Below are 16,659 nucleotides of genomic sequence, written 5' to 3'. Positions count from 1 at the left end.
GGACGTCTCGTGAGAAGGTAAAACCGGTGCACCTGGCATCGTCTCTTAAGAATCGGTTTTTTCTTCGCGCCATGGAAGCTGGCCACGACGACGCCGGCGTACCCATTGCCAGAAATTGCACTTCCGTTCCGCGAATTCCCACGGAAGTGGGCACAATCCCGACGACGACAAAAGATGTGTTCGCGTAGAACGCGCGCCACCTTCATTGTTCTGGCCCGCCAGCGAACAATGCCCCCAAGCAAGGAATTTCATGAACCACGGATCGTTAATCAACGACCTCGTGGCCAGTACAATCCCAACGATTAATCGACACTATCTATCGCGTTTGATAAAACAATTCACCGCAGATATCGCATCCGAATCTATTGCATCGCTAATTTCGTGTTTGATAAACTTTCTCTTCCGTGAATCCTACTGGCGTGATATCTACTGGTTTCGATGACCTGCAAGGGATCGTATCGAAGTGATACGTGTCGATTTTTTATGAACATTCCAAATTAAATAATTAACGAAGTATCACGAACATTTTCTACTTATTTAATTATTCGCATCCAAGCAAAAATCAAAATTCTATTTTATCCGTATTTTGCAGTTGGGTGTACACTTTTCACACACAAATATTCCAGACAATGGATTAACATTTGAATCGGTAAAGTAAACAAAATGTGTAACTTTTTAATATATGTTTTAAACAAGTTAAGATATTGAAAATCGGGTTGCGCAGCTAAATTCCGTATTAAAAAATACAGAACTTTGCAATTTTCACCATCCTTCTAACTCTAATAGATTCTGAGATATTCGATCAAATATAGTTCCGACCCCCAGCTTTAGGGGCTGTTCTCGCCCCTTCAATGCGAACGAGAATCTATACAAAAAATATGCGTTGAATAGTTTTCTAAGAACTACCTTTTCTCAAAGTTTCATCAAAATCAGCGTGTACCACTTCGTTGCGTTCCCCTGTTAAGAATTGGTTCTCCTTAATCTCGTTGAATCCATACAATTTATTTTATCGACGACCATTAAGTCGACCAACAACTCCAGTTCATTTATCGGTCATTAAAAGAGTTCAAGTACACTGTCATATTATTTCCGATTTATCAAAGTGATTAAAAGAAGAGACGCATTCTAGTTTATTGTATTTTGCATAAAAATCCCCAGTCCACCTTCTGAGCGGAGCTTTTGAAAAACAAAAGCATTATCTGTGCCCGGTCCACCATCTTGGTCTCGATAAAGATGATTTATCATGTCCTCTATGGCGGCGTGCACGCGACAAGATAACGTGTTACGGTAAACCCGGTTTTGATAGCGAAATTCTCCTACTGATGGAACAGGTGTCCCCTCGGCTGGTAAACAGACGATGCAGATGCTGCCACGCGACTTCCGGCTGTGATCGTCGTCGTCGTCTATTCGGGACATATAAACACGGGGCTTCCTTCGAGAAATAATCTAGGACGGGAGATACAAGTCGGGAGACGCTACGCCGGTAGAAAGGAGGGCAGGAACGGTGTTTATTTTCCATCCTTCGTCCACGTCGCGTCGGAGCCATGAGAGAACACCTGTGCAACGAAATACCTTGCTAAACGGGTACCCCACCTAACCACAGATGAAAGAGAGAAGACGGCAGTCTCAGCGAAACGCAAAAAGGATTGTTTTACGCGACTCATTCGCTCGTTCTCCCCTCATTGAGATGCATCCGGTGCCACCCTCACCACTTCCTGGATGTTGCGTGGGATTTTCATTCCCGGCGACACGCTTTGCAGTCCTCTCATGAGAATTTGACCCTACGATGATCATCTTTTACGCCCCATTCAGCTGCATCTCTATTTTTACCTTTCCCTTTTCTACCGTCCAACACAATGGCAGAAATATTTCTTGAGAGGACAGAAACAAAAAATCAAATGGAATGCTTGGAACGTGTTTGTCTAAACGTTTAGGAAAAGATTAGAGCGGTGGTGCATGTTTTAGTAATACGTAGTTTGGCACATTTCTCGTACGAGCGTTTTAGTTGAATCTACGAGATTTGAACGTTTGAAATTTCCCGCGCGACCGCGGCGGCGCTATTTGGTCGGCCATGCTGCATCGAGCGGACATGCACCAACCAAAACGGCGAACGCTAGCTACGATTGGCCGAGGCGACCGTCGTGTACGGTCTGCTCGCCGCGACATAACACCGTTTCTCCTTCGTCCGCATAAGATACAAACGATTCGGGCCACGAAAACAGCGGGCAAGTAAATTGACAATTATCAATGAAAAGTGTCGATTCGCCTCGTTAATCCCGTATCTTTCCTAGCCGCGTTTCAACGGACATCTGTTGTTCGACGAGCCTCATTTGTATTGCTGATCCAACCCAAAGGTTTAAGCATTCGCACAATTCCCACGAAAATTGTAATCGTACACGCGTACACCCTACACGCGATACACCTATCACCGGATTATGTAAATAAGAAGAATAGATCTGTGTAGTAATCCAGATAAAGTTTTGTCAAATAAATGATACTGCGATAGCGGGAAACAAATCAGAAATTCGGACCTTCAATGGTTCAGGTACTACTTAAAACGAGTTGTACTATTTGGTATATTCAAAGTTGCTCTCGAAAATTTTATTTCTTACTTAATAACAATCCCTAGAAAGCCAAAAACTATCGTGTGTTGTAGCACATTGTATAATAAACATTTTATTAACCTTTATAAGCGATATTTTCTTTTGCATAATTTTTATTTTGTTTTTCCCTGCGTACTTAACTTCTGTTGAATTAAAAGATTTTAGCGATCAATAAATGAATCAAATGAAATGAAATGGAATAAATTATTAAATCCTTATACATTACTTGAATCAATAAAAATTTTGAATGTCGTAGCAATACGTGCTACATCGTCTTTTTCGGTTATGAAATGATTTCGAGTTCGATTAAAAATTCGATTTCGAGGTGAAAGGGTTAAATTCCGGCGAGGATGAGATTTCAAGGAAAAATGCTCCTTTCCTCGATGCCATAATTCCTACTGCAATGTTTCAACTAAAGTGGCTTTTGTCGGTCAAAATAAAATATCAACGATAATCTGAACAGTATGCAAATAAATTCACTGTGCGCAACGTATTGCCACACAAACATGGAAATCCGCCGAATAAACGCACGTACGAGTGTCCGCGATAAGATTACAACCGCTGTTTTGAAAGCTGGACTTGTTTATTTTTCGCCTCTCTGTCAACTCGCCGAATGTTTTCGCTTTTTTGTCGATCAAATTGCATCCACCATTAAGCAGCGTTTGAAGAAATACCAAGCCACCGATCAAACGTTCGGAATATTGTCAAAAATTCGAAATAAGGAGGAGATTGTATTCAATCTATTCCTTCTTACTTAATCGGGATTATATTATTATTACCACAATTATTCGTGATACTGAAAGAGGGAATGGGCAAAATCAAGACCTATCGGTTTCCATTAGCTTTTCAAAGGGGTAACCCCGCGGCAGAAAAATAAAGTTGGAGGGTATTTACCAGGGAGCTTGGGATACCGGGACACGTCCAATGGCTACAATCAGCATTCTGCTCGTTTATGTTGCCGCGGAGAAGGGGCCAATAACTGTACAAGCTCTTCGTCGTGCGTATTTTCGAACAGGCGAATCGCTGCGCTCAGGTCGAAGGGACTATACTCTCCGAATGGCGGTTACATTCGTTTCTTCGTCGAACGGCGCGGCGTCTGGTCGTCGGGGAGGGAAGCGAGGGCGACACCGAATTAGCCGAGGATCGTCGAGGATAACCGAAAATAGCCGAGGCACTCGAGAGGCTTGGTTCTCTGCAACGAGAGGCGCTCGCTTCAGTCGCTAGAGAGCGCTTTTCATGTGTGGGACGTGCCTTCGCGCAACTCTTCCAGTTACATAGCACGCACGCACCTCGACGAGCGTCAACATAACTGCGCAATCGTGTTCGACCTTCCGCCGAACTTGGAACCACGCGCGTGTCTTGACAGTCGTGTGTTTGGCGGGAACGGTGGTACACGATCATCTTTGGATTTTACGTGGCGTTCGAGTCGAACCAGTGGTGCCACGGTGTGCCAGCCGTACAGCATATTGATGGTTGCGGGCCGTGTGCAATATTAACGTTTTCCGTGGGATTTTCTTGTGCCGGATAACGAGGACCGACCGTGTTATCGTCTGTGTGCTTTATCTCGGCCGGTCGGGACAATTACGGAGTCGGCACGCTGGGTTACGTGACCGATTTCAAATTTGAATAACACCGTCGTAATCTTCGCGGGAACACGTCGAAACACACTCCTCCTCGTCGTTGGGAGGCTCACGCGCAAGTGCGCGCGACGTTGCCGGCTTGTGTTCTACCCGCGGGCTATGCGGTGGATTTCTGAGAGAAACCAAGAGGAAAGTGTTGATTCGACTTCATGATTGTCCACTGGATGCTGTTCCGAGTTTACAAAACATCGAACGGTACCGGCATATTCGTGGAAATATGAGATAGTGTTGCTGTTTTGATATATCGTCTTTCTCGCTTTCTCAGCCGTGGTATATACGCAATACAGTGTTCACCGTGTTGCCAGACTTTCTTGTCGTCTTGTTCGTCACAGTTCTCGCCTTGGTCGTTTCAAAACTGATCGTTGCGCGGGTGTGCGACTGTCAACAGTCGCGGAGTGTGTCGAGCAAGGAGTCAACGATCAGCGTAGTCGCGAGGCGAAGCTGTGGCACGGCCATTATTCGAAATTCGGTGGATCGCGCCACGGCGGCGTTGCCACATCTCTCTCGGGAGTACAGTCGGTGTTCCCGTGCAGGATTCCTGGAAGAATCTCCGTAAATGGGACACGTGTGAACGCTTTGAAATAGATGCATAAACTACGGTAGTCGGTAACCTTGTGCAGTGAGAACGAGAGAGAGAGAGAGAGAGAAAGAGAGACTCGCAAACAAAAGTGGTGCTAGCAAGTAGAGATCGCGTTCCAAAAACATTGAGGCACGAACGACTCGCGTTGGATAGAGAGGCGTCGTTACTGCGAAAAGAAGAGAGAAAAGGAAGGAGTATATTCGTTGGTATATAACTACGTAAAGGGAACGGCGACGTTGCCGGCACGACAGAAGAACGAAATATGAGCGCACGAGTATTGAATCCGGCGATGATGACGGAAATGAGTAGGAATCTGGGTGGAGGACGAACGGCGCCGAGCAGAGCAGCCCTCGCCCGCGTTCGAAGGGATCTATTCGGACCCGTCGATCACGCTGCAGCCCGTGCGCTCGCCGAGCGGGAGCTTCGCGCTCAATCCATGCTCGACGCCGAGAGATGGGGATTCGACTTTCACTTGGAGATACCGCGGGCGAATTCGAGGTACGAGTGGGAGCTGGTAACATCGCAGGACGTGGTCCCAGAGCCCTACGCCCTGCGTGGCATGCCCTACTTAAGGAAACATGCGCCCGGTACACCTCGAAAAGCGAACGATTCCTCGCCGACGGTAAAATTCCATCGTAAAGAGTCCCCGGCAACCACTCCGATCCTTCAAAAGGCGGAAAGAACGCCACCTCAAGAACCAAGGGTACCGCAAATCGGCGAGGTCACCATGAACGAAATATTCGACCTAGAGGCGGAGAAGAAGGTGTACATCGTCGAACCCACTACCCCCATTTTATCCACGACGAGGAAACAGTCCTCCATAACCGGTAAGCGATAAACGTTTTCCCGTTTCTTATTTCATTTTTTGTTTTGCCGTTCTTTATCTCGTAATTGCCATTGTACGTTGGAAATGGAACTGGTCGCGCGAACACGTGTGCAATGCGCCTATAATCGGTGATACAAATATTCACATGTCTGAACCGTTTAACTTATAAGTGAGCTTTCATAATGGACTTAGGGAATAAAATTTAATTATTTGGTGTTTTTAACCCACGTTTATGATTAGGACTAATTTCTTTTTACTATTCTTTCTCGGCTTTCGACAAATGGGAATAAATTCTAAAATACTTATCGAAGTTTCTGCTTTAATATATTAACGTTGATTCAGTCAAACGTTCCAGGAATTAATTGAATAAAACGGATAAATATTCCACGAACTTGAACAGTGATATTTTGCTCTCGACATAAACGACCTAGGTAGTCAACGGATAGTTCATATTCGTTTTTACCGAATTGGTAAGTGAACGTTAAACATGTGAGGGAGTAGCTACATCAATCGTGTTAAGTAACGGCCAGCATAAATTTGAATACTGGTTCACTTAAATGTTAAGTACTCTGCTGAACTAACTTTAATCTGCGAACAGGAGTTTCATTTTGACCCATTTATTTGAAAACTTATTTACGTTGAGACTAATAAAATAATCGATTTATCTTAGGGATGTATACATTCGAAAATATATATCTAGGAAAATTGAAATAAAAGTATGCGAATATGTTCAGCCACGAATAATCATATATGCAATCCTCCGGAAAATGTTACGGGGGTTAATTTCTTCTTTACGTTCCAGTATCCAATAAGTCTTTCTACAGATTTTATAAATGTTTCATGGCTTAAATAATTCTGAAACAAAATATAGCTGGACAGTTAACGAAAATAGCCTAACAAGAAATGAAATACTTTTTAAACATCATGAGCCAATGACTTCTCATTGAATAGAAAATCCGTTGCACAATAGTTATCGATAAGAGTAATGAAACAGTTAGAATCGCTAGATAAAATTTGAACTTTGAATTAATCCGATCACATTTGCAAAGATAGTGGGAAGGACCAATCACAGAAGGCGTCAGTATACTTGCGAAAAAGCGGTTGACTCCCTGTCCCCTTTCACCGTGTATTTTTAATGGAACCGACTGTTTCTTCATTGAATGAACCGCTTGTTTTGATTGGACGGTTAGCCTCGAGGTTGATAAGCTTAATTATTTATTAACGCGAGTTAACTGTACGCTGCACCCGGGACTGTTTTTGATGATATTTTGTAACTAGAGGGGGATGGGGTTCTCCTGTTCATTTGAAAATACGACGACGCGTAAGTTGCGTGAATTGATCATCGAACTGAGAACCACTGCGTTCAAATTCGGAAACCAAAGCCGGTGCACCGATTTAGGCGCGAAATTTACAATTGTAAGCACACACATTGTGCTTGCAAAGTGCACACTACTCGATGCTTAGAGATTTTTAATATATTTACCTTGAAAATTAAATAATCTTTAGCTCGAATCTCTCGTAAACATAAAAAAAAAACTACGAAATAGAAGCGTTAATAAGCCGCAGCGAATTAAAAGCGCTCCAGCTTCCCACGCTTCGTTTCCCTTCTCTTGTTTCAAGTTTACCGCCGAGATAATCGTCTATTACACGCGAACTGCATATTATTCGCGTGTTCTTTGTCTTTTATGTTTTCGTGAAAAAAAATGATATCGAGATATCAGTCTCTTCAAATAATCGCAATGTTTGTTTCGATGTATCGCGGTGTTTGTTTCTCCAGAGCACTTTTTGTAGAGCGCAACGAGCGTTGTTTTTTTCGCATTCGGTGCCGTAAAACACGGTTTTAATCTCTCTTGGTCGGCATTACAACAGAAAACGATTGCATAATTAGCCAGCAGAAGAGAGAGAGAGAGAGAGATTTCCTGAATTATTCCGTTCGATTAAACGATTATCGCAGTTAATTGACTGACTGGGAATTACTTATACGAGATGTTCGTATAGCCTAGGTCAATCTAATTCGACGACCGGCAGGCAAGGTCTACGCGATTTACGTAATTACGTAAACACCTGATAAAAACACTGGGAACTGCACAAGTCGGCGTTCACGATTTCGCGTGGTCAATCCTCGTTCTATCTCGGTTCTCGGCGAATTCGGATCAATCGCCGGGCGAATGTCCTCCGAGCAATAAAAGGAATATTTCCGCAGACATAGATAAAAACTATCGTACGCTCATAGACGCCGATAAGCTTCACAAATAAAGTTCAACGTATTTTTAGCCGGGATAAGTATCATCGTATATCGCATCGGTGATAATAATATACCATGCGTAAATATATGTGACATAACGATAAATATTATGCACAATTCGCCTAATGATCGTCTCGAGCTCGCGAGCTATGTATAGTCGCTGGAGGATCTTATTGAGACTGTTATGAAACTTTTAAAAGGCGGACTTGTAGTCTGCAGATAATTAACGCTTTGATTACCGATGATGACTTCATGGTTGTTCGAAAATCAAGGGTAAATAATAGAGAATGTTCTAATAAATTGTCCAATAGTTTATCACACTGTTAATTTGTTTTTCTGTTTCCTTTTGTGATAATCAAGCTAACTTCTGAGCTTTTCTCAATGGAATTGTTTCAATCAAGAAAAATTAAGCAAACAGGTTAAATTTCGTCGGCTCATTTTTGCTGTGTATGCATGAGGTCTGGTTATTGCATATACATTGGGTAGAATAGTTCATCTCTATGAAAATATCAAATCTATCTGAAGAAAAATACCAAATCACGTTGGGATCAGAGTCCTAGCGAAGAGTCCCGGTAGTTAAAGTGTCAGCAGAAGAAGCAGGTTCTGTTTACCCTCGCCAACTCTTTTGTGCCGAGTATAGCCACGCGCAAGAAGAGGTCTTCCGCGCATCGCCATTTTGTTCGGATGGTACCTCGCCGTCTACTTCCCCTTTTTTCGCCTATTTATTAGTCGGTCCCTGCACACCACCCACGCGACGCCACTATTTCTGGCCGTGACTCGTCATGTGTCCCGCACGCCGTGCATCTACGTGGACCGTAAACATATTTTGCGCCGTAGAAGCACGCGACGCTCTTTTGTTTATCCGTCACATTGTATCCACCGCTGCGATACACTTTTTCTGGTTGAAATCCGTTAAGATCTTGTATATTTTCGGTATCCATCGCGTCCCGTGGGGTGCAATTGATTTCGTGCAGGGCGAAATTACAAAAGACTCGTTAAATTGGCGGAGAACGAACGTTAACACTTGGTTGCTCGATGGAGAATATGATAAACTCTGGTGGACATATGGGGTTCGTTTTAAATTGGAAGTCGTTATTCTAATTTGACTTTTCGAAAGCTCTAGTTGTTCGACACAGTTGGGTAGAGCTCGAAGGGGATGTTTTTGATGATTTTGTATGATGGCTAGGTGCTGAATCCATGGTATCATTTATTTTCAATATTTCGGGAAGTGTTGTTAATTGCAGAACTTTCTGACACGGGTACTACAGTCTAATGATTGAAAAGTTAGTCCCTATAAGATAAACTTGATAAAAGACGATACTTTCAGGTTCATATGAAAAGTCCTTGTTTCTAAATCCATCAAAGACTCTACTAGATTAGATAGTTAGATTAGATAGTAGATCTACTCTCTAAGATTGGTTTCTGAGTACCTAGTAGTAGTAGTAATCCTTATGTGGACCCCACAAATGTAATAAACAATTCAATTAACAGATGGATTTCATTTGAATTCTGCGTACAGTACTTCTAAATTTTCATGTAGTTACGTTAATACGGATGAAATAATTATCAGTAGACTGTATAAATATATATATATATATATATATATATATATATATATATATATATATAATTCTAACAATCATCTTCAGTTTATTCAAATTATTAGAGTAGCAAACGAATTTCCATTTACCACCTCTTACAATTACCGCAGACAATTTTGGATTTTCCATTTGACCAAAGTGTTCTTCAGAAAAAATTGTCACATTAATTAATTTTTAGTTGATTATGTTAAGAACAGATATAACGACTCTCATTAAATTGCGCACGATTAATAAGCTTCTCCGTCGATTTTACAGATCAACTTTGAGTCGCGTGCGCAACGTGACAGGAACCGTTATTATTTCACGATAGTATCGCGGCTTGATAAACCAGGATCAATACGACGCGTTTCGATCTCCCGATCCACCCCTCGGTTTGCACCCTTTGCTCGCCGGTTTCGAGTATACGGGAGGAACGAGACTCGTAACGTACCTTTCACCGAGTGCTATGGGGGCGACTGATTTTCGTAACGTACGTTATTAATGAGCCACGCGGTCAGCTGTGCGTCCATATGGGGTTGTTCCGCACCCCCGTTCTACCGATTCCCCCTTCGGTCATCGGCTTTTGTTCACGCGTGCGACCTTACCGTGAGCCTCTGCGCCTCCTGCTCGCATGGGGGTATCAGCTGTGCTCATACTCGTGCATCCCCCGAAACAACCACGGTGGATGGGACCCCGGGGTTCTCGATCGGTATTTAAAATCGGGATTGCTCACCGGTACCGTACTCTGACCCGCATGTGCGTGCAAGAACCAGGTATTTAAATTGCACGCGACTATTCCGCGAACAAGTTCAGTACCTTGGCCGTTGCGGAGCCCGTTGATCGACCAAAGGGTAGTACGGGACGCTAAAGGGACACGAGAGTCTACACAGTCATCGGTGAATCATGTAGGTAGATTCGGCCCATAGATATCAATCGAATACATTAGTCGAATATTTCGTTTGAGAGGATGTCTGAGAATTTTATAATTGGGTGGCCATCTTTGATTTGTCTCCTACTGGTGGAAGAACGGAAACAACCAAAATATTTGTATCCGATTGTGAAACAGTTTGAAATAGTACCAGTATGTCCCATTTTCTTCTTCGTTTTCTCTGATTAAAGTCTCGAGAAAATTGAAGGGTGCTCAGCGGCCATATTTGATTTGACCTCTACTGTAGAACTGCTACTGAAATAGGAGAAATAATTGTAATAAAATATCTTGATTGGAAACAGAAAGTTGAAGCAGATATCAGCGTCTTGATTGGTACCAGTAATGTATACTTTGTTTTTCGTTTTTTTTGTTTAACGACTCGAGAATATCAGAGAGCACTAGGCGACCATCTTCGATTAATTCTACTACTCCCGAAAGCCAGTAATCGAGTAATCGAAAATCATTAACGAGTTCGATTTCTCGAAAATTTTTGTTTGAGACAAAAATTAGAGCAGATATCAGGGTCGCGATTAGTGATGGCAATTCCTATTTTCTTTCTCGTTTTGTTTGATTAACGACTCGAGGAGATTAGAGAAGGGGTCACGACCGTTGACGCACAGCTGTCCCAGCAATCGCCATAATTCGTGTCGCGTGCCGTGGCAATCGAAAGCTTAGAAACAGCAGAGGGCTAGGTCGGGAAATCGAGAGACAGATGCGCCGAAAACTATGCATTTTTCCCGTGGAAAATTCGCCAAATGTTCGTAGAGGGAGGATATGTCAAGGGGGTTCTCCGCGATGGTGTAGAATTGAATGCAACGTGAGTCATGATTCACGAGTATCAGCCGGCGTAGGCCGTGTTTTTGTGCAAGCTTCCTCTATCGTGACTCATTAAAAGATCCGCAAACAACGTCTCGCATATTAAACCGGAGAAAATTATAGCGAGCCTCCGGGGAGCACGTTTCAATTATCCACAGAGCTTAGCGGGGCTCCATTTCGTATCTGCCACCGATAAAATACAATTCGCATCTGCCATGGTGAGTCAAGTTCTCTCGAGGTTATCGACGAAGATGCACGAAGTCGAATTTTATAATACTGCATGCGTCGGCGACGTTGACTCTTTTTTTACTCAGTGGCTTTATGTACCACCAGAATCCGTGATGATCAACAAGTTCGTAAACTATAGATTTCAATAATATTTAAACAATATTTTAATAACATTTGCATAAAGAGTTACTTCAGTTTCTACCATTAGGTACCATTTACTAACTATCTCATCTATCAACCTCCAATTATTAATCTACCATTTATTAAGCTTCAGAAAGCTGATGCTTTGGAAAATTATATGGTTGACAATGTATTGAGTTATCTAGACATATCTAGATAAATTTTTGAAATATCTTTTCGACTGTATAATATGTACATAATAAATATATATATAATTTAGATAAGTAATAAGAGGCTGAGATTAGCTAGATGATACTTTTGAAAATCTGGGTCAAAATGGATCTCCCGCATCGTCATTTAAAGCAGCATTAATTCAAAAATATTCTATCTTATAAAGTGTTCCCTCTATTCCAAATCAAATATGGTATAGAGAAGAATTGCTATGAATTTTAAAAAGTTGTCAATACTTTTTGCGGATTTGTCTCGCATGGTTTTTATTTTGAAGATTGTAGAACCATTTGCATATCATTGTTTCCTAACAGTTTCTATAGGAATAAAGTGATTTTAAGTATCGCTATAGAAAATATAATAAAGAAGAATTTCTATTAATTTAAAAAGACTGCAATATCAATAAAATTCTAATTGAAAATTCCACCATTGAAAGCAGAACAAAGCAAGATGTCCTTTATTTTAAAAACAAAAACAGAACTTATCTCAAATACAGCATTCGATACAGCGGTTCCCAAAACGCTTAGCAAATCCGCTCGTAAATTATTAACGTCGGACGTAATTTCTAAACATGTTTGGTTATTGTATGGTTTCAGACTTCATGAAGAGTCGTAAACGTAGCCTAAACGGTAGCGCGAAGAGCATGATAGAGCCGCCGGAGAAAATGGCCCGCAACGCGGGTCAGATACGCAGCTAAGGAGTCTTCCGAGCTTCCTCCTTCAGCCTCGCTGTCCTTCTTCCATCTGTTCCATCGCGCGAGAGAGGCCACGGGAACACGGAGCAAGCTGAGAAGCAACCGCAACCGATCACTGCCAAGGAGGAACCGAGAGAAAGGCAGAGGGCGAGCTCTGGCAGGAGGCGCGAGGTCCGTTGGCTGTGCCATTCACATATAGATTTATCGGCCATGAATATGTGGACGGAAAACGGTGGCCAGTGAAGAAAAAAGTCGCTCCGTTTTTCGTCGCAGCGTACACATTATACATACAAGCGCGCACACGCATACACGCACATGCGCACACCACACGATGACATATACACACAGATTATATTTTTCGTAGCCATGCCGCGGAAATGAAAAAAATAGTAACAACTGTGGTGAAAAGCGTCGATGGTTGTTGCTATTTTCTTTTTCCTTTTCTCTACTTTTTTTTATTTTATATATGTACATGTAATTCATCGTGTCTTTTGCAGTAGGTTTAGGCACCAAGTAATGATGCGCATAATAAATATATATATATATATATATATATATATATATTTGTCCAGGAGAAAGAAGAAGAGTGGAAGAGAGTGTGTGTGTGTAAGTAACGATTTAATGAAATTAATGTAATATATTTGTTCGTTCGAGTCCAATGAGTGAAACAATGCTGGGATGAATGACGACGATGATGATATAGGATAAACGAACGCTTTCTCCGTCAGAGACAGAGTGTAAGCAGAGAACAAATTATATAAATATTTTTAGGATACGGTACACGTAGATTCTAAGCCTTCTAGCCGCTAAGTGGAAAGTGCATTTCAAAGCATAGATACGGAGAAGGTCGGTGTTCGGGCTTGGTCCACCGGGCACCGGAAACCGAGGGTCCCAATTTGACTCGTGGGTCTTCAGCGACGAGTACTCCTTGCTAAGGACCCGCGGACCACATACAAAAAGCCATGACTGGTTTCGCGGTGGTGTCGACAGACCGAGTCCTCGAGACGATCGCGAAATCACAAGACAATAGTATTCTTTCTTCGCTAAGAATTAAAACAAAGCGACCAATTTGACTAGAAATTTGACACGTTCGAAGACTAAGGGACATCGTTTCCGGGGCACACAGGTGACCACTCCCGAAAGCTCGACGGGGAGAGAGAGATATGATTTAGATACGTAGCTGGTTACCCATGTTTAAGCATTGATCTCCTGTACGACTTTAAGAAAGTACAGCCGATGCCAAATCACCCCGCGATTTAATTACTTTTCTTAATTCTTTTTGCGTCCCGTCGTAGGGGGGACCTTCGTATTCGGCTCCCTCTCCTCTCTTACCCCACATTTTTCACTCCTTGTAAATAGTGCACCGACGCTTCGCGAGGATGCCGTTATTTTATCGTGTGCGAAAACCATGAATTATACAAAAACGAATTTTTGTAGTTTCACGTTGATCAACGAGATCCTCGCGTCGCTCTTCCATCGAACTGCATTTCCTGTCCTGCGATGCATCTCCCTCCTTTTAGCGTTTTACGATCAACACATCGGTGGCAACGTTTAGGAGCACCGTTCGAGGCTCTCCACAAAAGTCTGTTCGTCCCGTTCGCGAAGGTATTAATTAGAGGACGAAAGATACTGGGTTCGCAAAATAGGTAAGGGGAACGTTACAGGTGCCAACTTTTGGCGTGTCCCTTCCAAGTACAAATCGTAGAAAACCTTTGAACGGTCTCGACTAAACGAATTTTCGAGAGGGCAAAAGCAAGAGAGACAGAGAGAAAGTGGAACGATGCAGCTCACTATTTTTATTTGGGAGAAACTAAAAACTACCTTCTGCCAATCTTTTCCAGGTGGCAATTTATGTAAATTTAATTGTATATTTTTGAATTGTATATTTATTTTATAATTATTGTTTTAATGATCATATAAAGGTAGAAGTCGAGCCCTTCCACTCTCTCTCTTTCCTTCTCTCTCTCTCTCTCTCTCTCTCTCTACCTCGTACCTTGCTCCTCGGTACAGACTTCTGTCAGTCTTTTCTACCCCCCCGTTTTGAGATTATAATTCGAAAATACGACTGGTGGTTACAATGCTATTTTTGTCCCGTTTCGTTGCGGGTAGAACAATCGATTCGTTTAGAGGAATTCCGAATGGTCGTTGCTCTTTTTCGTTCGTCTTGGTGCTTGGAAGTTCAATTGCGCTGTTCGTCTTGATTCGCGAGTCGCGATTTTAGGAGGCGGTAATTAATCGGTTGTCCTGTAGTTCGATCACGTCGCGAATACTGTATGTGCTCGTCGCTTTACAACAATTGACTAAATTTGTTCGGCACGCGCTGCAACGCGATGCACCGTGGTGTGAATCGCGCTGTGCGTTAATTGGCCCCGCAGTCGGCGCATAATACGCCGCACGACGCTTTCATAACGGCGCCAGTTTTAATTCGAATATCCTGGACGCAGCTTCGGGGTAACTAGATTGCGGATAATTGTGTGATATGAAAGTTTGTTGCATCGGTCTTGAGATTTATCTTTCCTTGCGATTTTCTTGTGCATTGTTCGGAGCATTTATGTTCTGAGAATTAAATTGGATCACAGTTAACATTCACAATTCCGGGAAATACTAGTTCTTAATTCATGTGCAATGTATGCAATTAAATTATATACATCAGCAAAAGGATATTAAAATTATATTAAATTATATTAAAATTATAAAGTATTAAAATATTAAATAAATTATAGAATATTAAAATTATAGAATAATATTAAAATATAATTGAAAAGCAGAGGGAACTAGATTATGTTGTTGAAATTGACCTGTTGATTTACGATTGAAATTCTCTGAGCCATTGGAAAATCTCCTGTAGACATGTAAAAATGTTATTGCAGCAATGGGTAATGCGTTAACAATTTTAATAAGTCGAAAACAATGTGACAGTGTTCTTAAATTTAACTGACGTTTTTATCACATTTTCATCGTAAATAAAATCCGCAATCTAGCCAGACCGTATCAAAATTTATCGAGCAGTCACGCGAAAGAACATAAACACACCGACATATACTCGGCTTTTAATCATTTTGCGCATCGTTTTTTTTTTCCTGAGGAAATCGACGACGAACGGCAGACTGCTCGAATTTCAATACTTTCTTCCTCTGTTTGAAAAAAGCAGAGGTGAAAAAGAAAAGTTGAACGAATCTCGTCAAGCCTGCAATGCACATACGCGTACACACTTACACAAACACGCACACATGGAAGCAAGCAAGGAGTCTGCCGTCGGAAACGAAACGAAGCCTTACAAACAAAACAAAAAAAATAGTAAAAAGAGAATAAAAAATCGTATGTCTATGTAACCCTGTGATGTATTAGTATGATCTCAGTAAACATAACTTAGTGCGTACTTCTTATTTGTAATAAGTAGATATATATATATATGAGCGTTCCGAAACGTGATGTAAAATCCCAGTGCTAAAAGAGTGTGTATGAAAGGAGGCTACATACGGCCTGGGTGTCTGTTCGTGTGAATACAGTTAGTGACGTTTGTTTGTGCGGATGAATGTTAGTGAGCAAGAGCAATCGTTTAAACGGCAGATTAGAAGTACCCAGTGCCTCACTTCAAGTTGGTATTCGCGTAAGAATTCTATGTGTAACGACCGATATATTATTATATAAACCATAATCATAAGAGAGTCTAAAAGAACTAACCTACATAAGTGAATACCTATGTTTATTAAAAAAAAATGGAATTATCTATAAGACACCTGTGTCTGTTCTTTGCCTTGTGCGTCCAACATCCGACAGCTAGATCTCGGTAATTTAATTAATCGACTTAAAAAGCTATTAAGAGGAAAGCATAGTAGAGATTGAGGATAAAGATCATTAAAATATAGCAGAAGCTTTCTATTTTATATTAAAAATTCTGTTCTGAGAAGTTTACTTATTATAGTTTGGGGATAAGACTTCCTCCAGCCTTCTCCATTTTCCAAAATAACGGAGGAAGTCAAAGATCATGAATAAAAATGATGAAAACAACGCTTTTAATTTTTTATCAAAATCGGTTTTGAAAAAATGTAAAAGTGATTTTGGTCATTGGTAGAGATGATCATTTACGGTAAAAATGAGTAGATACGATTTAAAACAGTGTGAAGAGATTAAAAGAAACTAACAGAATGATGATGCATTAATTTGAATA

At 41.6% G+C, this 16,659-nt stretch overlaps 1 protein-coding gene across 1 annotated transcript; it reads left to right on the top strand.

Moving 5' to 3' along the window:
• Positions 1-3,806: 3,806 nt before the first annotated feature.
• dap (cyclin-dependent kinase inhibitor dacapo) lies at positions 3,807-16,225 on the top strand. Its single transcript, XM_033481278.2, has 2 exons — positions 3,807-5,650; positions 12,391-16,225. Exons 1-2 carry the CDS (start codon positions 5,086-5,088, stop codon positions 12,489-12,491), a joined length of 666 nt encoding a protein of 221 aa, XP_033337169.1. The 5' UTR covers positions 3,807-5,085; the 3' UTR covers positions 12,492-16,225.
• Positions 16,226-16,659: the final 434 nt, after the last annotated feature.

This window comes from Megalopta genalis, chromosome 3 (assembly GCF_051020955.1).
Source record: "Megalopta genalis isolate 19385.01 chromosome 3, iyMegGena1_principal, whole genome shotgun sequence".
Classification (NCBI taxonomy): domain Eukaryota; kingdom Metazoa; phylum Arthropoda; class Insecta; order Hymenoptera; family Halictidae; genus Megalopta; species Megalopta genalis.
This window is presented reverse-complemented; position numbering and strand designations above follow the sequence as displayed.

What these genes read in the sequence shown, in the direction of transcription:
- dap (XM_033481278.2), top strand. Translation starts at nt 5,086, where the DNA reads ATGAGCGCACGAGTATTGAATCCGGCGATGATGACGGAAATGAGTAGG. An exon ending in GAAACAGTCCTCCATAACCG is followed by an intron (nt 5,651 to 12,390) that starts GTAAGCGATAAA and finishes GTATGGTTTCAG; the next exon opens with ACTTCATGAAGAGTCGTAAA.